The 27,065-nt window shown below is 50.1% G+C and overlaps 1 protein-coding gene across 1 annotated transcript in view; it reads left to right on the top strand.

Annotated features, from left to right (window-relative positions):
- The window catches only part of LOC147671274 (FERM domain-containing protein 8-like), a 34,893-nt gene extending 13,292 nt beyond the window's left edge, over positions 1–21,601 (top strand). The window contains exons 3-5 of the mRNA XM_086948109.1: positions 3,228–3,371; positions 15,857–16,061; positions 20,492–21,601. Of these exons, the coding sequence (XP_086804235.1) occupies positions 3,228–3,371; positions 15,857–16,061; positions 20,492–20,610 (468 nt within the window). The 3' untranslated portion in view covers positions 20,611–21,601. The remainder of the gene's footprint in view (positions 1–3,227; positions 3,372–15,856; positions 16,062–20,491) is intronic.
- The last annotated feature ends 5,464 nt before the right edge of the window (positions 21,602–27,065 follow it).

Here is a 27,065-nt window from a genome sequence, read left to right as displayed (position 1 = left end):
CCTTTTCAATCGAAAGAGAAAAAGATCTTTTGTGGAGTTCCTCAGGGCTCCATTCTCAGTCCCCTCCTTTTCAATATATATCTCATCCCCCTGCTTACTCTTATAGAATCGTTCGGCATAACTGTCACGTCTTATGCTGACGATACTCAGCTTGTCATCCCCCTCGACGACTATTCAAACACGGCCGAACTTAACCTCAAGCACTGTCTCACAGCGGTCTTTCAATGGATGGACGCCAACCATCTCCGCTGCAACTCCAATAAAACGGAGATCTTGCCCATTGGAAAGAATGCCTCTTTCTGCCCAGCCCAGTGGTGGCCTGACAACTCTGCTGCTCCACCTCAGACAGTCTCATCGGCCAGAAACCTCGGAGTTATTTTCGACTCCGACCTCTCTTTCGATACCCACGTCGCAACTGTAGCAGGTAAATGCTTCGGCATTATTAAATCCCTACGAAAGTTCTTTGATTTTCTCCCGCTCGACTCGAGAAAGACCGTTGCGGTAGCCCTCATACTCTCTCGAGTGGACTACTGTAATGGCCTCCTGGCAGGGACAAAAATATCTACCCGTCTGAAACTTCAAAGTGTCCTGCACTCTGCTGCACGGCTTGTCCTCAAACTCCCACGCAAATCTTCTATTTCCGCTGCCCTTAAATCCTTGCATTGGCTCCCCTTGCACAAGAGAATACTCTTTAAAATTCTCATTGTAGCCTTCCGAGCCTTCAACAAATCTGGCCCAGTTTACTTGTCAAGACGCTTCCCTCACTACACCCCGGGTCGCTCTCTCAGATCTTCACAAGAAAACCTCATGACCCCCTCCAAATTCAACCTGAAGACCAAGGGTGGAAAAACACTCAGTTCCCTTGCTATTAGAGCCTGGAACAACATGCCAAAGCATCTCAGACTTCAGACGCAGGAGAAGCCATTTAGGAAGCTCCTCAAAACGTGTATCTTTAGTCTCTCCGACGACTGGACTAAAGCAGCCATCTAGCCCACCACAACCCTCCCGTCGTTCTGGTCCCAGGCTTTACAGCACCAAGATGCTCCCTTGGGAGCGAACGTTTGCGCTCTAGAAATATCCATCCAATATCCAATAAGCAGGAATGTGTTAATTCCATCTTCCAAGAAAAGGAGCTTAGTCCAACTTTTCTGCATCATTGTCCCACTTTCCTTAGAGTGACCGCGTTTACCAATAAAGGTTGGGAAGATGACTGACGCCTGTTGTCATATATTCGAATTCTAGCGACGTCACCTCAACCTTACATAATATTAAGTAACTTTAAATTAGGTAATAACACCTGCTACTTGCGCTGCATAGATACAGTAAAACTACATTGTGAAGCGCTGCACAAACCGAGAGATGTTATTAAACAGGTGGGCAATTACCAGCTTGCCTGTCTTTCTTGTTACAGTCCTACCTCCATTAGCGTGCTGTCCTGCCCTGACCCTCTAGTGTATCCAGGAGAGCGAAAGACCAGCTGCAATTCTGTTGTAGCTTGTTACTGTTCACACAGTAAAGGATCTTTCTTCTTTCTTAGAACAGTTCAGAATACTCAGTCCAAACGTGTCAAAGAATGCAACCACCGCTAGCATCTGGCAGTGGACCACAGGTCTGAAAGCTCCAAAGCCTGCTTCGAAAGGATGGGTTCAGCGCTCTGACTGTGCATAGTCATACCTTGTAGAGTTGTTGGAAAGCTGCTAATGGTGGAAAGGTTTTATCTGAAAAAGCTACCCCACCTCAAGCTTCTCCTCAAATGGAAGCCTTGACGTAGTTAAATCACAGACTGCCTTGTAGGAGAAGTGGTACTAGATCTTGACCACGGGCCCAATAACTGGCTTCAGCTCCTTCTCTTCTGCCACTGGCTTCTCCATTCGTCTAATTGCAGCCAAAAGCTTGTGCCCCAGGGATGGGGAAGCATCACAGTTTTTTCACGAATTGTCCATGTGCCAAGTCCTCATCCATTCACGCCTTTTTACCATAATCCTAGCTCCAGATGCTGAAGCTGCTGGTAATGACCACCAAAGAGGAGCTGGAGGATTGTTGTTTATTGAGGGACTTCCCCATACATGCTCTTTGCCACGGGTGTAACGAAACTTGAAGGGGACCCCCTGCAAGGTACCTGGAGGGCCTGCCACTGTGCTGAATCGGGAGCTCTCCTGTCAGATTACTGTGCTGAGGGCCCCCCTGGAGCTTGGGCCCCCCGCACTTGAGGGGCTGCGAGGACCTGCGTTACGCCACTGCTCTTTGCCTGATGTGCCACTTGGACCTCAAATCTCTGGCCAGGCAATTAAGCATGCATGCTGAAACCTAATGGAGTAGACTCGCTCAGGCGCACTCTTCAGAAAAAAGAAAAAAACAACCCTACCTCTTGGGCCCACACAGATAAGCCACAGGTACCAGAGTTAAGGGGGTTATTCTCAGAACAAGTTTATGTTAAATAAGGTTAGAGAAGCTATGTATTGTCCTTCGTACCCTTTGATAATGATTATAGCATGCACCACCGTAAATGGCCTCTTGCCAATGAGAGAGAGACCGAGAGAGACCGAGACCCCACGTTGCGGTCCCGCGGGTCGGGGACGGCGCTCTTCATATTGGGGGGGGGGGGGTGTATACCCGTTAGGGCCAAGCCGGTCACTCTTTCCTCCTTCTCGCACACTGTATGAATGGTGGAAACGCACTCCCAGGGCATCTGCAGCAATTAATGTTATTGTGCAAAGAGCGGTTACAATGCCAAACGCATTTCAGTGCTTTCCTTGGTCCTTGATCACATCATTCGCCCTCAGTGCTAGAAGGATGAAATATATATATATATATATATATACACACACACATATATAAAGTGCTTGTGAATCTTATCCCTCCACTTATTTTGATGGCACATTACCATTTCTGTTTTCATGTCAAGACCGCACAGAAAGTGCTAGTAAGCTTGAGATATATGCCTGTTTTTGGAATGCATACCAAAGAGCTACCTCTGCATTGATCATGTTAGACAGATTTTACCATTGCAGAGTATTAACAGTGGGAAAAATTGAAAATTACTTAATGTATGTCAATGTGTATATTGTCCTCTTTATGTATTTAAAAGGGTGCCTTCAGATTGGTTCACATCTTAGACTTTAATGCTGTGGTGTTAAAGCTATTTCCTGCCTCGCTTGGTGACCCGGACGTTGCAATTGCCACCTTACTTTTAATTTCAAAATCTGAATGTCTTTTTTTGCTTCCAGCATGTCCTCCTCGGCCTGCAATACCAGGAGCTGTCATGGGATCACACCTACCCTGATGAGGAGGATCATATTCTTTGGCTGGAGTTTGATGGTGACAACGAGGGAACACCAGTAAACAAGCTGCTTAAAATCTATTCCAAACAGGTAACTCCTTTTTAATTAATATGCCCTTCAAAAAAAGCTGCATTTGTGGAAAGTTCTCTAATCCAAGTTTTGAAGTTGGATTAAGATAGCATGCCCCCAGGCAGAACCCTCAATTAGGGTGGCAATTCGTAAGCAACGCTTTACTTTGGGAATAGGGATGGGCCTCTTTGGGGAGGTTTCCTAGGTTATGATGTTTTGAGTTTGCTAGTGTACCTTTGTCACAAGGCACATTTCTCTGGAACAAACAAAGTTTTTTATGAAGCTAACTAGCTCGTAGCATTCCCTTTGTCAGGCATCAAATCCTCAAACAAAATCTTCATAAAATGAATAAAGTGGATGAGCTTGTTTTTACTACAGCTCACCTCGACAAAAAAGTGAATTTGTATCCTCTTCTCCAAAGAATTGCAAGCACCGTCCAAAAGGGCTAGAATCCTTTTTATACTTCAGCATTTTGTCTCTACTTGCACTGGTTTACCTAATCATTAGGTTTCACCATTAACCAAACTCTGACCGTGTTGCCACACACATCCTAACTCCCCCTCCCCCCCCAAAAAAAAGACATCCTTTCCACTGCTCCAGCGATGAAACCATAAATCCACAATATTTAATACCTGTTATTGAAACTGTGTTGCTTTCACATGTCACGGTGTCTATGAAGTGCATGATGGAGATAGACTGTAGATGAGCCCTGCCATCCGGGAAGTGGAAACATTTGCTAGTAACGCAGGAGAGAAACTAACGTGGACTGTGAAGGTCCTACCATGAATAAGTGGTAGGCATGCTTCTCCAACCGTGAAACACGGGATGTGATCTATGTTGTAGACACGCCTCTCTAACCATGACACACAGGGGCTGTGCCACTCTGTCCGACACTGCTTATATGAAGGTTTGTGTGAACAAGGGGTGGCCATATTAAGTGTGGACAATCTTAATTCTCTGGGCTGACCAGCTTCTGTCCTATATCTGAGATGGTAAGAAATGTCCAAACAACATAGTCAGTACTGATCAGTGCTAGGACTACCAAATCTATAATATTGTGTGTCTGTAGACCCCCAACACGGGCTGAGTTATCTTTAATCCCTTATTATCCACCAAGCCACTATTCAGGTTTATTGCCCACATTGGTATCCACACTGTCTCTATATTTATAAGAAATTGAATTTTTTGAGTATTTGAAGGCAGACTGTAACTGTGCGTAGATCTACACAAGAAGTATTTCTTTTGATGGAGATAGTGGAACTGAAACAAAACAAATATGTTTGAAAGACCAAGTCTGCTGATAAATCAGCTGGATATTTGGAAGCGAGGTCGCAATTCCACTTGTATCGCTTCTAATGAGTGCAAACGACTCATGATTCTCTAATGTTATGTAGCATGTTCAGAACTCCTGTATGAATAGCAGAGCAAAAGTGATGATCAGGATTATTAGCAGTGGCGCTCAACATGGACTACACTTTGCTGAAACAAAGGATCCTGCATCCCAACAGCACTTGAATGATGACATAACCAGTGGGGGATGATATGTCTAGACCACAGGTCTTCAAACTGTGTCCATGACTTAGGGAGGCACAAATGCCTCAGTTGTGCTTGTAAATGAAATGGCCTGGAAGACCAATTTTCATTATTTGTCGCGTTTACAGGCTGTCTTCATTTACATGCAGCATTTAAAGTATTTAAACACGTATGCAAACTGTGATCCAGAGTTCTTTGGTTGCGGTGTCAAAGAGGTGGCTAAAATGAACAAAATATTCTAAAGTATTTTGGGTTTTTCACCTTTAGACGACTGCATATAAAATAATGCACACACATTAGATAAAAAATAAATACATAAACGCAAATTAAACGAGGCACTTTTTTATGGTAAGAATCCTCAGTTTATTATTGCAATCTCTCCAGACATCTGTTTGTGAAATTAGAGAATCACAAAATGTGATCCTCCTTCGCACAGTTCAGAAGAGTGACTGGTGTCTATATAGTGCTGTTAAGTCCCAAGCAGTAGGAAAGTACCATGAATACGTCATTATTCTAAAATTACATGCCGCAGTATAAGCAGGATCACTAGAATTATGTGACAGTGTAGGGCTAAATAATGCAGCAGGGTTGACTAAATGCTGCAAGAAAAGGCAAATTACATGGCGTAATGCCCCATATTTTGTGATGGTAATATTATAATTTCTTGTCATTTTTACACATGGTAGCACTGTCTGGGCAAAACTTTCACCCCAATTATTGTGAGTAGTGTTTTCTGTCCGTTTCGGTTTGATGTATTATTTCTTTTAAAGATCCCACATTTTTTGGGATTATGAGCTAAAGAAAAAGTACCCCAGAAAATAACCATCTGAAAGAGACACGTTAGTGATAGATTCCTTACCTTAGAATATCCCCAGGCGTCAGACTGGATCCAGAAATTTTTGCGTAGCAATACCCCTGCGCGTCGGTAGGCGTCGTCTGTGGCTCCGCGTCCGTCGTCGGCGTTGTTAGTACCGGAATGACGTAGTCGGAGTACTTAGACACCGCCCATGCGCGCTGACGTCAGTTCTTCTTTTTTCCGTGCCAGCTAGCGCAGATCCGGAGAAGCTCTACCCCTAGTCAATTTTTGACTGAACTTTTTGATCTTTCGATCACTCTTTTTTTTGTCGAGTCTTCGACTCTATCGGTGCCGGTAGGGATGCCTGGGTTCAAGTCCTGCTCGAAGTGCGATCGACTGATGTCGGTCACGGACCCCCATCGCCGGTACCTGAAGTGCTTAGGCCTCGACCATGACAATCGAACCTGCTCCGACTGCCGGGCCCTGACGTCGAAGGCTAGGCGGGGGCGGTCCCGCAAGCGACTCGAGCTAAGGCAGTCGGCCCCGCGCCGCTCCAGGTCCCGGTCCCGGTCCCGGTCCCACGGGAGGTCGAGGGACAGGTCGTGAGGTCGGAGTCATCGAAGCTCCGGGAGTGGACACCGGTCGTCAGGTTCCAAGTCCTCAGGTAAGAGGCATGAGAGGTCGGAGCGACGTCATCGGTCCTCCGACTCACCCAGACGCTCGCACGATGCGGCCGGGGGCTCGGGTGACACCTCCCATGCGGTGTCGCCGCCTGCCCCACACCTTCGGGTCCCTGGGCACGGCGCGACGCCGGAGGAGATCGAGCGGTACCTCATGGCCATGAGGGCCCTCCCTTCTCAGTCGGTTCCCGTGACGCCTTCGGGCCCAACGGTTCCGTCTGGAGGTCCTAACAGGGCGGGTGCTTCGGCCCCGGCGGCGACTTCGGTCTCGGCGCCGCAGGACCTCACCGGATCCGGCTCCAGGTCCTGGGCGTCGCCGGTCGACCTTACGACCTCACCGGCGCCGTCCCCACAGGTGTCACCCCCGGCGCCCACTGTGGTTGCTGTCCCCAATGTTTCTTGTGGTCCGACTCAGGCGCCGGAAGGGCGCCGCTGGGCGCCGATTCCATCGGCCTTTGGAGATTTTTATCTCCACGAGGAGGCCCTGTCTACTAATCCTGGTTTACAGGACACAGGTGACGAGGAAGATTGGGAGGGGTCCGAGGACCCTCTGGCACTGGATTGCCAGTCTCAACAGGACTGGACATATGAGCTTGGGGAGGCCAGTGGTCTTGACACTTCGCCAGACACTGGATTTAGCTCCCCTCCGACTGTGGCTTCGGAGGCGGGCTCTACATATAGTGTAGTGTTGACGAAGGCAGCTAAGGCCTTAAACCTTAAGCTCCCCGTCGCGGCCGTGAGGACTAACCTCCTCACAGAGGTCCTCAAACCGCAGTCAAGCTCCAGTGAGCCTCTGCTGCCGTTCAATGAGGCCTTGTGTGACGTTCTTGTGGGCACTTGGTCCAAGCCCGCCACAGGTCCGCCTGTGGATAGGAACGTGGCCAGACGCTACCGCCCGGCCCCGGGCAACCCATGCTTTTTGTCCACCCACCCCACCCCCGAGAGTCTGGTCATCAAGGCCTCCAACTCCCAGACCGCATTCCCGTCGGCCCCGCCCGACAGGGAATCCAAGAGATACGAACAGTTCGGGAAGAAGGTGTTCTCGTCTGTTAGCTTAGGGCTGCGGTCTGTGAATACCGCCTGTCTCTTGGGCCGCTACACCCACACTCTGTGGGACACGGTTGCGGAGGTGCTGCCACAATGCCCGGAGGAGGTCCAGGCTAAACTCGGCCAAGCCCTTGCGGAGGGCCGAGATGCAGCACGTTTTTCTATCCGGTGTGGGCTGGATACAACGGACTTACTGGGCAGGGCGATGGCAACGGCAGTGGTGGTTCGACGCCACGCCTGGTTGAGGTCCGCCAACTTCTCGGCCGATGTCCAGGCCACACTCCTGGACATGCCGTTTGATGGCAGTCGCCTCTTCGGCGACAAGGCAGACCATGCGCTGGAACGTTTTCAGGACTCCAGGGCTACGGCCAAGTCCTTGGGCCTCACGGCTCCACGCCAGCAATCGGGTGCCTTTTGCTCCTTTCGTGGCCACGGAAGGGGCGCCCCCGCACGTACTGCCAGCCACGCGCCGCAGAATGTTCAACAGCGTGGTGTCGGACGTGGAAACCGCAGTGGCGGCGGTCGGGGACCACGGCGAGGCCAGTCCACACCTCCCTCAGTAGCACCCGCCTCAAAACCTTCCTAGTCCGAGTTTTCAGGCCATGTGACGCCTGAGGGAGGCAGGGTTCGCCATCACCTCTCCCACTGGCGCACAGTCACTTCGGACAGGTGGGTGCTGCAGATCGTCCGAAGGGGCTACTCCCTCCCCTTCGAGGCGTCCCCTCCATCCATGCCACCGCAATGCCACCGCGTGTCGGAGGATCACTTGCAACTTCTGCAAGAGGAAGTCACGGCCCTCTTGGCCAAGGGGGCCATCGAGCGCGTTCCTGGGCCAGAAGTAGGGTGTGGATGTTACTCCCACTACTTCCTGGTACCCAAGAAGGGCAAAGGGGGCCTACGCCCTATCTTGGACCTGCGGAACGTCAACGGCTTCCTCCGGAAGGAGAAGTTCAAGATGCTGACTTTGGCTCAGGTCCTGGCTGCCTTGGACCCGGAAGACTGGATGGTATCGTTGGACCTGCAGGACGCTTATTTCCACATCCCCGTCCTGCTGGCCCACCGGCGTTACCTGCGGTTCACGGTAGGCTAAGAGCACTTTCAGTTTACCGTGCTCCCCTTCGGCCTTACCAGCGCCCCACGGGTGTTCACGAAGGTGATGGCGGTGGTCGCAGCTCATCTGCGCAGGCAAGGGGTGTCAGTCTTCCCCTACCTCGACAACTGGTCGTTGAAGGCGGGCTCGCCCCAGACAGTCGTCAGCCACCTCCAGACTACGGCCGACCTCCTGCATTTGCTGGGGTTTTCCATCAATGTGCCGAAGTCGCACCTGTGCCCCTCTCAGAAGCTCCTCTTCATCCGAGCAGTTCTCGACTCGGCGCAGTTTCGGGTTTACCCTCCCGAACAGCGGGTTCGGGATATACAGGCTCTGATTCCAATCTTCCAGCCGTTATCCCGAGTCTCGGTCAGGTTGACGCTGCGGCTTCTGGGGCTGATGGCCTCCTGCATCCTTCTGGTGCATCACGCCCGGTGGCGGATGCGGGCTCTGCAGTGGGACCTGAAGTTTCAGTGGGCCCAGCATCAGGGCAACCTGTCCGATCATGTCTTGATCTCGGAGGGCACTGCGAGGCAACTGCAGTGGTGGCTCACGGACCCCGACTGGGTCAGTGGCAGATCCCTCTCCCTACCCCACCCGGAGCACGTGGTTGTGACGGACGCGTCCCTCCAGGGCTGGGGAGGCCACATGGGAGAGGCAGAGATCAGAGGCCTCTGGTCTCCGGCGGAGTCCCGGCTCCATATCAACTTCTTGGAGCTGCGGGCGATTCGTCTAGCACTGAAGGCATTCCTCTCCTCTGTCCGGGGGGGTGTAGTGCAGGTGTTCACCGACCACACCACCGCCATGTGGTACTGCAACAAACAGGGCGGGGTGGGTTCGTGGACCCTCTGCCAGGAGGCTCTGCGCCTCTGGCAGTGGCTGGAACATCAGGGCGTGACCCTGGTGGTTCAACACCTGGCAGGCTCCCTGAATGCCAAGGGCGGACAAACTCAGCCGTTGGTGCATGATGGATCGCGAATGGCGTCTGAACTCGGACGTGGTGCAAGGCCTCTTTCAGCAATGGGGAGAGCCTTGGTTAGATCTATTCGCCACAGAAGAGAACGCGCAATGTCATCAGTTCTGCGCGTTGGAATGTCCAAGGCGGCACTCGCTCGGAGACGCTTTTCGTCGCGAGTGGAGTTGCGGTCTATTGTACGCCTTTCCGCCTATACCACTTCTGCCCAGAGTGCTGAAGAAGATCAGGCGCGACCGGGCCCAGGTTATCCTTGTGGCTCCGGAATGGGCACGAAGATACTGGTATCCCGAGCTACTCGGCATGTCAGTCGATCCCCCGATTCGTCTGCCTCTTCGGGAGGACCTTCTGTCGCAGCAGCAGGGGACGGTCCTGCACCCGAACCTGTCCAGTCTCCACCTACAAGCTTGGAGATTGAACGGCGACAGTTGAGGCCATTTGACTTGCCTCCTGAAGTCTGTGATATCATTCTGGCAGCCAGGCGTCCCTCCACAAAGTCGGTATACGCCTGCAGGTGGAACAGATTTGTGGCATGGTGCGCAGCAAAGGCTGTGGATCCTCCCTCTGCACGCCTTTCTGAAGTTCTGCTCTTCCTTCTTTCCCTTGCCCAGCAGGGCTCTGCTCTGGGCACTCTTAAGGGGTACCTTTCTGCTCTTTCCGCCTTCTTGCGGCTACCTGATCAGCCTTCCTTATTCAAGTCCCCCATTGTAAATAGATTTATGAAGGGCATCACACACATGTTTCCTCCTGTTCCCTTTGTGATGCCCCAGTGGGACTTGAATCTTGTTCTCACTAATCTGATGTGTGCTCCCTTTGAGCCGCTCCATAACTGTCCTCTCCGTCTTCTCACATTGAAGACTGCTTTCCTGGTCGCCATCACCTCTGCCAGGAGGGTGAGTGAGCTCCAGGCTCTTTCTTCTACCCCACCTTTCCTATCTGTTCATCCGGACAAGGTGGTGTTGCGTACACGACCTTCTTTTCTGCCCAAGGTTGTCACAGCCTTCCACATTGGGCAGTCCATTACTTTGCCCACCTTCTTTCCGCCTCCGCATCCCTCGAAAGAGGAAGAGAGGCTCCACCGTCTGGATCCAAAACGTGCGCTCTCCTATTACCTAGATCGCACACGCCCGTTCCGGGTGGATGACCAAGTCTTTGTTGGTTATGTGGGTGCGAAGAAGGGAAAGGCAGTACACAAGAGGACCATTTCGCGGTGGATCATCTTGTGTATTCAGGCATGTTACTCCATGGCAAAAAAGGAGCCCCCTGCTGGATTGCGGGCTCATTCCACTTGTGCCACGGCAACAACAACTGCCCTGGGCCGAGGAGTTTCCTTGCAGGACATTTGCCAGGCAGCTACGTGGGCCTCGCTGCACACGTTCGCAAGACACTACTGCCTGGACAGTCAAGTCCGGAGGGATGGCTTCTTTGGCCGTTCCGTCCTCCAGGACTTTCTGGTGTGATATTGGTTCGCAGACCCACCACCGGGGTTGGTATTGCTGGGGTATCTATTCTAAGGTAAGGAATCTATCACTAACGTGTCTCTTTCAGATGCACAAGTTACTACTTGTGTAACGATATATCTGTAAGAGACATTAGTTAGTGATAGATTCCTTACCGACCCACCCATCCTCCCCGTTCTGCGAACCGATATCTAGGGTTGAGGTCATCCCCTTTCAGAGCCCTAGTTTCATGGCACCAGTGTTGGTTCTATCATGGCTCTGCGTATCTGGCGCGGAAAAGCTGTGTATCAGAACTGACGTCAGCGCGCATGGGCGGCGTCTAAGTACTCCGACGACGTCATGCCGGCGCTAACGACGCCGACGACTGACGCGGAGCCACCGACGCGCAGGGGTATTGCTACGCAAAAATTTCCGGATCCAGTCTGACGCCTGGGGATATTCTAAGGTAAGGAATCTATCACTAACTAATGTCTCTTACAGATTTATCGTTACACAAGTAGTAACTTGTGCTTATTAGCCATGCCTTACCCGCTCCCCCAAATCGTGCTGTTAAGTTTTGGAGGGGGGCCAAAGTCAAAACATTTTGCTTATGGAGGCTTCGAGCAAACAAGTTTGATGGCCTTTAAACTATACCCTCTCACATGCTCCAGAGTAATACAGCAACAAAGCAGGTTGTGTACTTTATTTTCCTCCGCGTATCTCCAGCTCGGAATGAACCAAAACTTGCTTATATGTAACCTGCAATGGCTTCTGTGCTACTTGTAACATAACTCAACTTTTCTTATTTAAAGAAAGTAACTGTTCCTATGGAAAGTGCTCTGACACCCATTGGCCTTGTCCAAAATCTTGTCTATACATAAAAGCTATTCTTCGTGTATCCGAGTGCCTCATGCGTAAATAAGATCACTACACCAACATTTGGAGAGACCAGTGGGACAGCTTGAATCCAGAATTAGCATCAATATCTTATGCATCATAAAACTATACACTTCAGTCTGCACAGTTAGCTGAAAAACAGACTTTGCGCTGCAGACAGACTGGGAAACATTTTGAACAAGTTCACCCATTTAGTCAAGTCAAGTCAAATAATTTATATCGCGCGCTACATACCCAGAGGGTCGCAAGGCGCTTGAGGAGGGGTAGGGAAATTATTTGTCGAATATTCAGGTTTTAAGTTGTTTTCTGAATGCTAGGTGGTTTTGGGTGAGTCGGAGGTGAATGGGAAGTGAATTCCAGGTTTTGGCCGCCAGGTAGGAGAAGGATCTACCTCCCATGGTGGTTTTGTTGATGCGAGGAACAGCGGCAAGGGCTTGGTTGGAAGAGCGAACCTGGCGGGGGGGGGGGCTGTGGGGGGGGATGGGGGGGATTTGGAGTAGAAGGAAACTCGCGTGTTGAGGCATTCGGGACCAAGTTCGTAGAGTGCTTTGTGTGTGTGGGTGAGGAGGCGGAAAGTTATTCTCTTATTGACAGGTAGCCAGTGGAGGTCTTTCAGGTGATTGGAAATGTGGTCTTTACGCGGGATGTCAAGTATGAGTCTAGCTGATGCGTTCTGGATGCGTTGTAGTTTTTTCTGAATTTTTGCGGTGGTGGCGGCATATAGGGTGTTTCCGTAGTCCAGGCGGCTTGTAACCAGTGCGTGGGTGACCGTTTTTCTTGTTTCGGTGGGGATCCAGCTAAATGTTTTTTGAGCATGCGGAGAATGTTGAAGCAGGATGATGAGACGGCGTTGACTTGTCTGTTCATCGAGAGTGAGGAGTCCAGGATGACGCCCAGGTTCCGTGCGTGGTCCGTCGGGATGGGCGCTTTTCCAAGGGCCGCTAGCCACCAAGAGTCGTCCCAGGCGGAGGGGGTGGTCCCTAAGATAAGGACTTCTGTTTTGTCTGAGTTCAGTTTCAGACGGCTGAGCTTCATCCACTCTGCTACTTCTTTCATTTCTTTATGTAGGTTGGTTTTGGCGGTGTTAGGGTCTTTGGTGAGTGAGAGGATCAGTTGGGTGTCGTCAGCGTAGGAGATGATGTTGAGGTTGTGTTGGCGGGCGATGGTCGCGAGGGGGCTCATGTAAACGTTGAAGAGGGTAGGACTGAGTGAGGATCCTTGTGGGACGCCACAGATGATTTCAGAGGCCTCTGACTTAAACGGTGGGAGGCGGACTCTCTGAGTTCTTCCGGCGAGGAACGAGGTGATCCAGTCTAGTGCTTTTCCTTGGATTCCAATGTTTCTGAGGCGTTGTAGTAGGGTGCTATGGCATACTGTGTCAAAGGCTGCAGAGAGGTCAAGGAGGATGAGGGCGACTGTGTCTCCATTGTCCAGTAGTGTTCGAATGTCGTCCGTTGCTGCAATGAGTGCGGTCTCAGTGCTGTGTTTGGCTCTGAAGCCGGATTGAGAGGAGTCAAGGGCTTTATTGGTTTCGAGGAAGGCGGCGAGCTGGTTGTTGGCTGCTTTCTCGATGACTTTGGCTGGGAATGGAAGGAGCGAGATGGGGCGGTAGTTTTTGAGTTCGGTGGGGTCAGCTGTGGGTTTTTTCAGGAGGGCGCTGAGTTCGGCGTGTTTCCAGCTTTCCGGGAAGGTGGCTGAGTTGAGGGAGGAGTTGATGACGTCTCGGAGGTGGGGTGCGATGATGGAGTCTGCCTTGTTGAAGATGTGGTGAGGGCATGGGTCTGTGGGGGATCCTGAGTGGATGGAGTTCATCAGGCGGGTGGTGTCATCAGTGGAGATCGGGTTCCAGTTATTGACGGTGTTCAGGGGTGGTGAAGGATCAGTAGAACGTTGAGTAGGTTGGTGTCCGGGTTGGTTGTCGAAGCTGTTGTGGATGTCTGAGATTTTGTCGTGGAAGAATGAAGCTAAGGAGTCGCAGAGGGTTTGAGATGGAGTGATGTCGTTGGAGTTGGCAGTCGGGTTGGCGAACTCTTTGACGATGTTGAATAATTCCTTGCTGTTATGGGCGTTGTTGTCTAGTCTGTCTCTGAATGAGGCTTTCTTGGCTGTCCGGATCAGTTGGTGGTGAATGCGGATGGCGTTCTTGAAGGCGTCCTTGGTGCTGGTGTTTGGGTCTTTTTTCCAGGCCTTCTCAAGGGAGCGACAGTTTCTTGGATTTCTTAAGCTCATCGTTGAACCAGGGTGCGTTTCTGCTGCCAAGCTTAGTTTGACGTTTTTTCAAAGGTGCTAGGTTGTCTGCGTTATTGGTCAGCCATTGCGTGAAGTTAATGGCTGCTTGGTTAGGGTTCGATGAGTAGGCAGGGGGGTTTAGAAGAAGCGATTTGGAGATCTCATCGATGGTGATTTTGTTCCAGTTTCTTCGCAGAGTTGGTTGAGGGTGGTTGTGGATCGTGGTCTTTTTGTAGTTGAAGTGGACGCAGCTGTGGTCCGTCCAATGGAGAGCTGTGGAGTGACTGAAGATGTGCTTGCTGGAGGTGAAGATAGGGTCGAGAGTGTGTCCTGCGTAGTGGGTGGGGGTGTTGACTAGTTGTTTGAGTCCGAGGTTGATAAAATTGTCCAGAAGGGTGGTGGTGTTGCTGTTGTTGCTCTTTTCCAGGTGAAAGTTTAAGTCTCCCAGTAGAATGTAGTCCTTGGAGGGGAGGGCGTGAGGGGTGATTAAGTCAGTGATGTCTTCACAAAATTGTGCACGGGGTCCTGGGGGCCTGTAGAGGAGTGTGCCTCCGAGTGTGGTGTTGGGGTCGGTGTGGATCTGGAAGTGAAGGTGTTCGGCGCTGGTAAGGTTGGTGTCGGAGCTGGTTGAGATGTGGATGGAGTTCTTATGAACGATGGCGATGCCTCCTCCTGTTTGGTTGGTGCGGTCTTTACGTATGATTTTGTAGCCTTCCGGGATGGCTATGGTGATGTCTGGGGCTGAAGAGGCGTTCATCCAAGTTTCTGTTAGGATTGCGACGTCCGGAGAGATGGTGTCCAGTAGGTTCCATAGGTCGATGGCGTGTTGGTGAACCGAGCGGGTGTTGAGAAGGATGCATTTTAGGTGATTAGTGTCGGATCTCTGTTTGGTGTTTGTGGATGTAATGTGGGTCTTGGTGTATGCGTGCTTACAGGAGAGGCATGTGAAGGGTCCATGGGTGTGACCAGGTGTGGCTTGGGCACAGGTAGGGAGTCTGCCACTGTTAAGTGCTAGGAGGGTGGATGAGCCGTATGTAATGCGGGTGGGCTGGGCAGTGCGGGGACCAGGGGGTCTGGCGCTGGGCGCGGTCCAGGCGTGGACGGGCGAAGACGGGCTTACCTTTGGCGCACCTTCGGCGCGGCCGTAGCGCGTGGACGCTGCACGTTGGGGCATCTGTCTTAAATGGATAGTGGAGGGGCGGAGCGTGGGAGGGTCAGGTGGGAGGCGGTCTCAGGGAGGCGGGCCAGGGGAAAACACAACAACAAAATGGGAGGGATTGGAAACGAAACTCAGCACAATGCCCGCAATGAATGCACAAAACAGTGAGAGCGCTATTAATTATACACTGCTGGTATCACACAATACAATGATATACAGTGAAAGCGCTACCAAAATAAATAAGTACTGCACAAAGCGCTATATATTTCAGAGCTACGATACCACACACGAGTTTTCAATGATATGTTTCAGCTGAGAGCGCTGTAGCGTGATTGCAAGCTGGAGCCAGGGAGCGTGGGGGAGCGACCGTTCGGGACGAGGTCCTCATAGCTAAAAACTGGAAAGCCTTGAAGCAACCATTGTAAGATATAGATATATATTTAATGTGCATGTTCTTGTTACATGTCGAGGCATCTGCTCTGCTCGCAGATAGGTCTGTACTACACAAATACTATTAAATACATTAAAAAAATATATATTTTCAAGTTCGACAGAATATATGAAATTGTTGGGTTATGTTAGGGTCAGGAGCATAATGCTTCAGAAATAAATATTTTTGTATTTTTTTATGATGTGAAATACATGCTCCTCCTTTCTCTATAGGCTGCACTAATGAGCGGGCTAATAGAATTTTGCATCGAACTGAACTCCGCCATGGAAGCTCCGGGCCAAGAAACTGCTAATGCCTCTACTGTGGCACCTGCACCCCAGTCCCGGGCAGCTGAGAGGCGCTCCAAGCTCCAACGTCAGTGCAGTGCTGTCTGTAACCGTCTTCAACACCTCTCCACCATCGACTACGTCGACGATGGTAAGCTTGGGGCACTAGTCCGTTCAAACCTCATATGCTCATGGTTCTGATGATCTAAACATGGCGATGATGCATTGTGTACCCCGTTCCTCCACCTTTCGTTGCTTTACGCAGTGTGTGTGTGGTCTGTGCCCATTCTCATTTGTTTTGTGCTATTGTAGCAGTTAACTCCTTCTTTGTTCAGGTTTGATAACATGAAACATGCTGGTAATTACCCAGTCATCTACTGGTTGGATGTGGTATCATGTGAGACTATTCGCTTCTGTACATAGCCTTCCAGATTTTCCCTAAGGGGATTTAAAAATGCAGCTTATAAGACAAAGATGGTCTTCTCCATTGGAGCTGTGCTGCTTGGGGGTACTAATGAGTTGGATTGGTTATGGGTAAAATGTAGCTCTATTCATGAATCGCTAAAAACAATAAAGCTGTGAGCCTTCACTGATAGCTGGGAGGACCCCTCTAGTTTTTGCCAAGGATGCCGGAGTTGGTTCGCTGTAAATGAAATGCCCTTATGACAGTATTTCTGTTGAACATGAGGAGCTACTTTGTGTGTCACTTTTATTCCAAAAGTGTTTCAGTTCTAATGGGAAAAATGTTGGGCCCATGGATAGGAGAACCCCAAGTCAAGCTCTCTGTATAGTCTGAGCGCTTGGAAATTGAGGAAGTCTTTGAGGAACTGATGTACGCTGCTTGATTCCTAAAGAAAGAGTGGGCACACACTAATTCTATCCATATTAATCACTTCTATCCCCAAGTTGGTGTCTGTTTCTCCCCATCTCAGGGTCCTTGCTTCCCTGCCCTCATATTGATGTCTTTAAATGTTACGTAGATGTGTCGTCTTGTTCAATTCTCACTTTCTGTCTCTTACTCTGAGTGCTACTTCTCCTCTGTCCCAATTCTTTTACTTCTTTGTGTTGCTGTAGCTGAGTATCCCTGCTCACATGTTTGGAGGGTTCCTTTTTCCTTGTTTCACTGTCCCATTGATTATTTTTTCAGTTCTGTTTTGTCTGTCACATTGTGTGTTTCTAACTTTCACCCATGCAGTGACCGGCATGGGTGTAAGTATGGCTGTCGAACAGAGTGTCACTGTGTGCAGGTGTTAAGAGGCGAGGCGTGTGTGCTTTGCATCAGAAAAGGGGGTGGTGATGAACAGAGTGTCTGAATTAAGCAGACCACTCTTACCCAGTCCAAAGATCAGGGCTTGATCCATCACCGTTTTTTAGCTCACTGCACCATCCCAGCTCAGAACCTGGCTACATGCAAATTAGTCTGTTCCTGTCCCAGTGCATGATGGGAACAGGGCAAACCAAACTACAAAGCCAATTCTTATACTGGGAAGGAAACAAGCTACCGGGGACCGGTTTCTGGCATTTCAGCCGTCGTCGGCCCGGCTTGCTTGAATCCTGATGGTGCAATGAGCAAGGGACTCACATCTGAGTATACCCTTCCACGCTTATGGTGGACAAAATGATTCAGAAAAGGGGGTGGTGATGAACAGAGTGTCTGAATTAAGCAGACCACTCTTACCCAGTCCAAAGATCAGGGCTTGATCCATCACCGTTTTTTAGCTCACTGCATCATCCCAGCTCAGAACCTGGCTACATGCAAATTAGTCTGTTCCTGTCCCAGTGCATGATGGGAACAGGGCAAACCAAACTACCAAGCCGATTCTTATACTGGGAAGGAAACAAGCTACCCGGGACCGGTTTCTGGCATTTCAGCCGTCGTCGGCCCGGCTTGCTTGAATCCTGATGGTGCAATGAGCAAGGGACTCACATCTGAGTATACCCTTCCACGCTTATGGTGGACAAAATGATTCAGAAAAGGGGGTGGTGATAAACAGAGTGTCTGAATTAAGCAGACCACTCTTACCCAGTCCAAAGATCAGGGCTTGATCCATCACCGTTTTTTAGCTCACTGCACCATCCCAGCTCAGAACCTGGCTACATGCAAATTAGTCTGTTCCTGTCCCAGTGCATGATGGGAACCCGGCAAACCAAACTACCAAGCCAATTCTTATACTGGGAAGGAAACAAGCTACCGGGGACCGGTTTCTGGCATTACAGCCGTCGTCGGCCCGGCTTGCTTGAATCCTGATGGTGCAATGAGCAAGGGACTCACATCTGAGTGTACCCTTCTACGCTTATGGTGGACAAAATGATTCAGAAAAGGGGGTGGTGATGAACAGAGTGTCTGAATTAAGCAGACCACTCTTACCCAGTCCAAAGATCAGGGCTTGATCCATTACCGTTTTTTAGCTCACTGAACCATCCCAGCTCAGAACCTGGCTACATGCAAATTAGTCTGTTCCTGTCCCAGTGCATGATGGGAACAGGGCAAACCAAACTACCAAGCCAATTCTTATACTGGGAAGGAAACAAGCTACCCGGGACCGGTTTCTGGCATTTCAGCCGTCGTCGGCCCGGCTTGCTTGAATCCTGATGGTGCAATGAGCAAGGGACTCACATCTGAGTATACCCTTCCACGCTTATGGTGGACAAAATGATTCAGAAAAGGGGGTGGTGATGAACAGAGTGTCTGAATTAAGCAGACCACTCTTACCCAGTCCAAAGATCAGGGCTTGATCCATCACCGTTTTTTAGCTCACTGCATCATCCCAGCTCAGAACCTGGCTACATGCAAATTAGTCTGTTCCTGTCCCAGTGCATGATGGGAACAGGGCAAACCAAACTACCAAGCCAATTCTTATACTGGGAAGGAAACAAGCTACTGGGGTGCAGACCCATGATCCGTTGTATGTGAAGGTGGCTGTTCAGAGAGTGATCCGGGTAGCAGTACTGGTAGGTGCTCCTGTGCAGGCGATGACTGCGCCTATGTTGGTGAAGCAGCATTAATGGTGAAGTTGTTACTCCTCACTGAGTGAGAGGAGGTATGGGTTGGCTCAGTAACTGCAGGTGGATGGTCTGTATAGCCTAAGTATCTCCTTCCCTGAGCACACATTGCAGCAAGCCTTCTCTCTAAGCGTACCCCACGTTTTGGGTATGTTGAGGCCCATTAGTGATTTGCCTCTGAAGATCGTAAGGGACCCAAGCCCCCGCTGTCTTGATTTCCTATTGCAACAGTGCTTGGGCCCAGATTTCTCAGACGGTGTCCCCTCTTGATGGTTGCCATTGGCATCAGAGTCAGTGGAGAAGGCCTCTGGTGAATCCTTATATGGTGGTTCCAGTGCAGGTGTGAGAGAGTATGGGCTGTGACTGCGGATTAGAGGGGGCTGCTGGAGATAAATGAAGGCGAGCAGCGGAGGAGGGGAGGAGGGGAAATTCGAGGGGAGGGGGAGGTGGAGGTGGTCAGCTTCCTCTTTTCAGGTCTGTCTTTTCCTTTGCTTCTTTTGCCCTTCCCTCCTATTTCTCTAATCTCAATTTGCTGCCTTTTTATCATTTGCACTTTCTTCTACAATAGCAGCAGATTTGCTCTTCTGCCTTCACTATTTTTCAGTCTCCTACGCTTCTCCATTTTTAATCTACCACTTCTTTTTTCAATTTCCAACTCCTGCTCTATTTTAATCTCCGTCTCCTCCCCCATTTAATCGGACTCTCACCCCTCTTTAATCTACTCCTGTCTTCCCCATTTAATCTCTTCTCCCCCATTTAATCTCCTCCTCTTCCCCTATTTAATCTCCTCCTCTTCCCCTATTTAATCTCCTCCTCTTCCTCTGTTTAATACTCTTCTCTTTAACCTTTTTCATCTCCCACCCTTCTCCCTTTCCCACCCTTTTCCCTTTTTAATCTCCCACCCTTCTCCCTTTCCCACCCTTTTCCCTTTTTAATCTCCCACCCTTCTCCTTTTTTAATCTCCCACCCTTCTCCCTTTTTAATCTCCCACCCTTCTCCCTTTTTAATCTCCCACCTCTCTCCCTTTTTAATCTCCCACTCTTCTCCCTTTTTAATCTCCCACCCTTCTCCCTTTTTAATCTCCCACCCTTCTCCCTTTTTAATCTCCCACCCTTCTCCCTTTTTAATCTCCCACCCTTCTCCCTTTTTAACCTCCCACTCTTCCTGTTTTCGTCTCCCACTCTTCCTCTGTTTTAGTTGTCTACTCCTCCTATTTTAATCGCCTCCTCTTCCCCCTTTTTAATCGTCTTCATACTTTTTCATGTCCCGCACTTCCCCCTTTTTAAGCTCCTTTCATCCCCGATTTAATATACTGTTTTTTGTTGTCCACTGCCCTTAAATGCAAGCTGTCCTCCTCCCCTTCAGACAACTCCTCTGTTGTTAATTATTCCCATTATCTTTACTTGTGTATTTTTTTCTACCTGCATTCCTCTCTTGGTGAAACTCTCCGTTTGTGCCCACCCACCTCATCGCTCGCTCCCCTGTCTGCTTTTCGCTCCACCCTCCACTGGTCCTCCTTACCTCCTGCCCAATCTCATTTCTCTCCATAACTGCATTTCTTCCCTCTTTCACCATCAGGCACAAAGATCAAGCGTGTGAAGCCTAAGCGCGCAGCATCCTTCTTCTCCCGCCAGGCATCCCATAGTAATGCTTCTTACTCAGAGGTGCAGACGTCCGAGAACCTGGAGCAGGGGTGACTGAGGCACTCAATGTTGACCAAAGACAATCATCTGTGATTTATGGAGCGGACCAATCCAAGACTTTCAACCACGAAGAAACAATATATTGATTGCGCACACCGTTTTAACACCTGCTGAATCCCACACCTAAAAAAAAGTCTACTGATGTTTCTTGACCACAACCTCTGATTTATGAGCTGCTCAGTCTCATTAATTGTGCGAGGTGATGTTAACCAATTTTATTTACAGTGAGGCCTCTCTTCTAGATGGGTCTCCTCCACTTTAAACATCTTTATGTATTTATCTGTTGACAATGGGGTGGTTGTTTCTAATTTTCCTCCCACCATGTAGCTACTACTGCCAAGTCTAACACATTTCCTTCTCTAGGGCGGATTTACTTAAACCAACCATTATTCATGTTCAAAGTACCAGCGTTGCTGGTGACCAGCTTTGCGGCATGTGAAATTTAAGATTTGTGGCCTTGTCTTGTGAATTTGCCCAGAAAACTGCTGCTAACTGTGTGTGATTGATCTGAAGATATGGGGATGTATTTATCAAACATTTTTCAGCACATCATTGGTACTTGCATGCCATTTTACAAGTAGGTACAAGTAGTTGTGTTGGTTGCCAATAATCATAATGTATAAATGTGCCATGGTATCCGCTATTCTGTGCCTTACAAGTGACCATTTTGTTTTGAAGAAAATGGCACTTTGTTATCCATGCAGGAAATACAGCCATAAGGCAACCATGGTTACTGGCGATGGACTGATTGATGATGAATACTGCTGTACGTGCTAGTGCCTCATTTTTTGTAAAACCCATCATTTTGTAAAATTACGGTGCTAAATTTCTTCGATCTCAAATATTCCAAGAGCTCTCCAGCTCGGTTTTCACCTGCTATCGTATTTCATTCACAATTGTTAAACTTTTCCAACTGTTTCAACTTCTGGTGGTGTATATTTTGTATGGTTTATTTCTAGCCCTGATAAAAATGTTTGAGATTATGTGGTCAAGTACTTCTTTGTATTTCTTGAAGCCCCAAGCCTACTGTAGTGTAGCCTTTGGGAGATGGAGGAGGGATAGCATCTTTGGAAAGGCAACGTGTAAGGGAATTTTGCTTTCCCTGGGTTCCTGACCAGAAATCAGCCAGGCAACCATGTGTGAGCAAGACTGCTTATCTCCCTTCTGGAAGTTTGGGGTTCCCATCCTGCAGGGCTGGGGAACGCAGGTTTTTTTTTATAGTGCCAAACGTGAAGGCAATCCAGTGGACCGGCCTCACTGTGTCTAGCTGCTGCCAGGATGTATCCCTCCTTTCTCCCCATTGCTTCTACTCGGGAGATGGGGATGTGAGGGGTGATTGCATACCGGTACAGAATGTGCTTCTTTCTGCATTCTCTCCTCCCAACATTTCTGGTCTTTGTTTGGTCCCATCCCTCCAGCAAGTCCACTGTTTCTTTGACCGTTATGGGCTTCCGCTTAAACACCGAACTGATTTCAAGAGAATGCTGTGTGTGTACAGGAAAAGCTTACTTGACTAGTCCAGTTACAGAGCCAAAAAACAAAATCTGTTCATCATATTTTTCAATATACTTTTTTTTTAATGAGGAGTGTTTGAACCATGTGCCACTTCTGTTTTTCCTCCTTGTGTACAGAACCTATCCTTAGTCTCTGCGTCTACCCCCTTCCTATTTTCCTGGGGCTGAGAACATTCTTGCTTCAGGATTGAGGTGATTAATGTTTTCAGTATTGATATGAATCTTTGTGGTCTCGCCACTTCCCTTCGCACTCCACTTTGTCTCTCCAAGATGTGTTTCCAGGGTTTTCCCAAATAGGCATATTGCATTTCTATTTGTCTGTCTTTGTGCCATAAACCTTCTAGCATCCCATTCTCTTTCCAAAGCCAACCCTTTTTTGTTTCTGGGTAGATGATTACCCCTAGTGGGCTACTTTAGTCCTAATTTTCATCCCTGGGCTTTCTCAAACTAGTAATCCTAATATACCTTTAAGGCTGTTTGCATTTTAACTTATTGTAATCTGCGAGGCTTAATGTTGCAGGGGATTAAAAGACCTGGGTTGGGTTGTCGCTGGATTTGTTTTGGACACTATTTTTCCCAGCCCTGGACTTTTCTTCATTACCTGGACCTGTATTTTGTAAAACTGCGTGCTGTCTATTGTGCCTGGCGCATAAAGGGACAGCGCACTGTATTACATACAATGCAGTCTCTCGAGCGTAGGTGCTTTTTCGCACCTGCACTGACAAGGCAGGATTGAAAGATCAGCTGGTGTTTTTTTTTTTTTATTACTTGTCTTGTCATTCTGTTCAGAAGAAAGGAAGCAAGACTTTGGGTAGAGGCATGGAATCCACCCCCCACGCTGATGCAACGTGTGACTGCACTCATCTGCAGGGTCAATGGGACTTCTGTAGTAGGGGATCTCTGTGTATAGTCATAATCTAGTGAATAGTCCCGCCCATGTGCGTGGACCCCGGAGCAATCAAAAATAATCTCTTAAATTGTCAAAAAATGCAGAACTGCAAAGACACTTAAGAGAGAATTTAAAGACTGATAATGCAACCTATATCCACAGGCTACACTGTCCAGTACTTCAACTAGAAATTCCACCAAAAAAAACACACAAACAGCACAGCTTGCTCAGTTTCCTCCACAGAGAAACTTGCCTCTACCATCAAAAGCCTCTGGAATAATAGAGAGGAAGGTATGGACAGACAAGCCCCATAGGCTGCCATTATGTGGCTCAAACAGGATACCGTGCCTTTAACCCCTTCAGCGCGGCGCGAATTTTTGCGCTGTGCTGAAGGTTCTAAAGAACCAATAGAACCATGACGGAACGGTTCCGTCATGAGCACAGCTCAACTGACGCTCATGACGGAACTGTTCTGTCATGAGCATGGAAGGGGTTAAGAGAACTCTCCAGAACTTCTCCCAGTATCTCAGAATGCACAGCAGGTCCCTTTTACTTTCAGTTCTTTTTTCCGGCTCCTGCAAGCAGGACCCTGGAGCATTGAGCTCTCCCTTTCAAGGGTTTATTTGGTGATTTTTTTCACTTTTTCTTGTGTGTAGTACTTTTTATTAAGTACGAAGCCTTTTTTCTTCCCTGTGGGTGCCCTGTATTGTCAAAATGCCTGGCTTATTTGACAATTACCCAGAGTGTGATAGGAAGAAGGCCAAATCCGACCCACATGGAGTGTGCATCGTCTGCCTTCCCTCCTCTCATGCCCCAGAGGAGTATGACATCTGCAAAACCTTCTCTGCCAGGACCCTGAGAGAGAGGATGAAGGTCAGGCTCCAAGGCCTCGAGGACAGACTTCAGAAGGTACAAGGAGGGTCAGGGCATGCTTCATCTGCCCATGCTAAGACCTCTGGGGGGCTCCCAAGGAGCAGAAGGCCAGCAAGCGTCCCCATACTCTGCCAAAATCGATTGCGCCGACTACGGCGTCGAGGGGGATGACAGCGGTCTGTTCCCCATCTCCCCGGGGCTCTGGGGAGAAGCGGCGTCTATGAGCGGCGTCGAGGGAGCTGAACAGACCACCGTCGACGTCATTGACGTTGAGAAAAGGCCCAGCGTCGGCGCTCGCCGTCGAGGCGACGCCGTCGGCCAAGAGGAGAAGATCGGCGTCGAGGGGATCCTCGCCGCTGAGGAGGCATTCGCCACCGGTCGACGTCGAGAAGACGTTCCTCGACGTTGAGGCGGCGTTCTTTTACTCCAAGGAAGCGCAGGAGGAATCCTGACACTAGGAGGTCGCCGGTTGGTTCACCATCGTCGCCAAGGAAGAAGACTAAGTCACCGGGCTCGGTGTACTCAGTGGTGTATACACCTACTAAACCTCCACCACCGCCTCCTCGTCGGTCCCCGCCACCTCAACTTCCGCCACCGCCTCTTCCTTCCGTTCCTCCACCCCGGACGTCTTCGTTGCCACGATATCCAACGCCGCCTAAGAGGACCCCTCAGCCGAGGCTCCCGGCCAGGCCGCCATCGCCTGCTCCTGCGAGGCCTCCGGATCGGCCGAGAAGATCGCACTCCCGCTCCGGCCGGAGAGGGAGATCGCGGTCTAGATGACGCCACAGGAGGTGCAGATCCAGATCCTGTACGGGTTCGTCCACCAGGGATTATTCACCGACGCTGTCGAAGTCTGCAGGGACGAGGGTGTCGCCCGTTGACGATATCGTCTCTTTCCAGGAAGTGCTGTTGCGGGGTGCGGCTAAGCTAGGGATCGCGGTGACGGTGCCAACACCTACGACATCTGTGATCTTCGAGACTCTCCACAAAAAGCATCTTTCTCGATCGCTGCTGCCGTTGGTACCCGGATTGGTGGAGACCGCCACGGAGTTGTTTCTCACTCCGGCGGTGGCGAAAGCAGCTCCCTCCAGGCTCCTCAAGAAATACCCGGCTCCGGAATCTGACCTGGCTTTTCTTCGAATGGACCCAACACCAGACTCCGTTATTGTGACAGTGGCTAAGAAGCAGCATGCCACCACTCCTTCTTCGACAGTACCACCTGAAAAGGACAGCCGTTGGCTGGACTCGGCGGGTAGAAAGGTCTGTGGGATGGCATCTACCACCATGAAGGCTGCTAGTGCCGGGGCTCTGCTGGGGCGATATGATCGTGCCCTATGGGAGTCCCTCCAGCAGTACGCTGAGCTCCTCCCTCGTGACAAGAAAGAGGACTTTCTGGAGATATTAAATGAGGGGACGATGGTGTCGAATCAGATCATCAGCGCGGCTGCTGATGTTTCTCTCCTGGCGGTGCATGGATACTGCCACGGCATCAACCAACGGCGTCACGCTTGGCTTCGCCTCACCTCACTCAAGCCGGAGGCGCAACAGCGGGTGGCCAACCTGCCTTTCTCCGGGGAAACCCAGTTCAGCAAGCATGCGAACGATGAATTGGCCCGTATGAAAGCAGAAGCCGAAACCCTGACGGTTGTCGGGTTAGAGAAGCCTGAGCAGAAGAAGAACTACCGACCGTTCCAGAGACGGTTCGGAGCTTCAGGCCGAGGGCGAGGGCGAGGGCAGACTTCGGAACATCAGCAACAGCAGCAGTTCGGAAGCCCTTCCAGAAGCGGCAGAGGAGGCCAACTGTCCGCAGCAATGACCAAAGGCCCGGTTGGGTCTAGGCGCTGAGCGATTACTTCCGCTACATCCGTTACCCACTCCGGTGGGGAGGGAAGCGTTCAATTTTTTCTGGCAGAGTGGAGAAAAATTACTCTGGACAAGTAGGTGCTGAATAGTGTTTGCAATGGATACATTCTTCGGTTCACCAGCCCGCCTCCATCGATTCCTCCGGTCAGCTCCCAGTATCAACTGCACGAGCTCCAGGCGGAGGCCGATATCCTGTTAAGGAAAAGGGCGATAGAAGACGTACCTCTGCCTCAAAGGGGAAGAGGTCTGTACTCACGGTTCTTTCTGGTTCGCAAGAAGGACAAGAACGAGTTCAGGCCCATTCTGGACTTGCGTCAAGCAAACAAGTGGATTCGCAGAGAGAGATTTTGCATGCTGTCGTTGCAGCAGATTTACCTTCAGCTGCAACAGGGAGACTGGCTTTGTGCTATAGACCTACAGGATGCGTACTTCCATGTGCCCATTGAACAGAAACACAGGAAGTTCCTACGATTCGAAGTCGGCGCCAATCATTATCAATACACAGTTCTGCCATTCGGGCTGAAGTCTGCGCCCAGGACTTTCTCGAAGTGCATGGCAGTAGTAGCTGCACACCTGCGGAAGAACAAGGTGTTTGTCTACCCGTACCTGGACGACTGGTTGATCAAGGCCTCCTCCTTCTCGGAAGCTCAAGCACACTTCCAGAAGACGTGTGTTCTATTGAACAAGCTGGGGTTGCACATCCACATGTCCAAGTCTGTCCCGACTCCGGTCCAATGCAAACAGTACTTGGAAGCCTCCATCAATACGCTGTCAGCAAGCGTGTCTCCTTCGGAGGAGCGACGGTTATCACTCCTTCGGAAGGCTCAGGCTCTTATGACCGCTCCATCTACTACAGTGAGGACAGTATCTTCTCTACTGGGGTCGATGGCCTCTTGTATCTTCCTCACGCCTCACGCACGGCTGCACATGAGACCACTGCAGGAGTGCTTGGAGGATCAGTGGGATCCGAGGACTGGTTCTTGGGACGACACGATACGACTGTCTCTGCATGCTCTTCAGTCTCTGAAGTGGTGGTGTTCAGCGGAGAATCTCCTCAGAGGGGTTCCCTTCCACAAGGACATTCCTACACAGACGATCGTGACGGATGCGTCACTCCACGGATGGGGAGCGCACTCCGGAGACTTACAGATTCAAGGAACGTGGTCTCTGTCAGAGTCCACGTACCACATCAATGTCCTGGAACTCATAGCTGTTCACTTGGCACTGAAGGCCTTTCATCCGTCCTTTCAGACCAACTCTCTGCTTGTACAGACGGACAATACGACCACGATGTTTTACCTCAACAAGCA

The sequence above is a fragment of the Lissotriton vulgaris genome, unplaced genomic scaffold (assembly GCF_964263255.1).
Source record: "Lissotriton vulgaris unplaced genomic scaffold, aLisVul1.2 SCAFFOLD_1877, whole genome shotgun sequence".
Classification (NCBI taxonomy): domain Eukaryota; kingdom Metazoa; phylum Chordata; class Amphibia; order Caudata; family Salamandridae; genus Lissotriton; species Lissotriton vulgaris.
The sequence above is the reverse complement of the archived record's forward strand: the minus strand, read 5'-3'. Positions and strand labels throughout refer to the sequence as shown.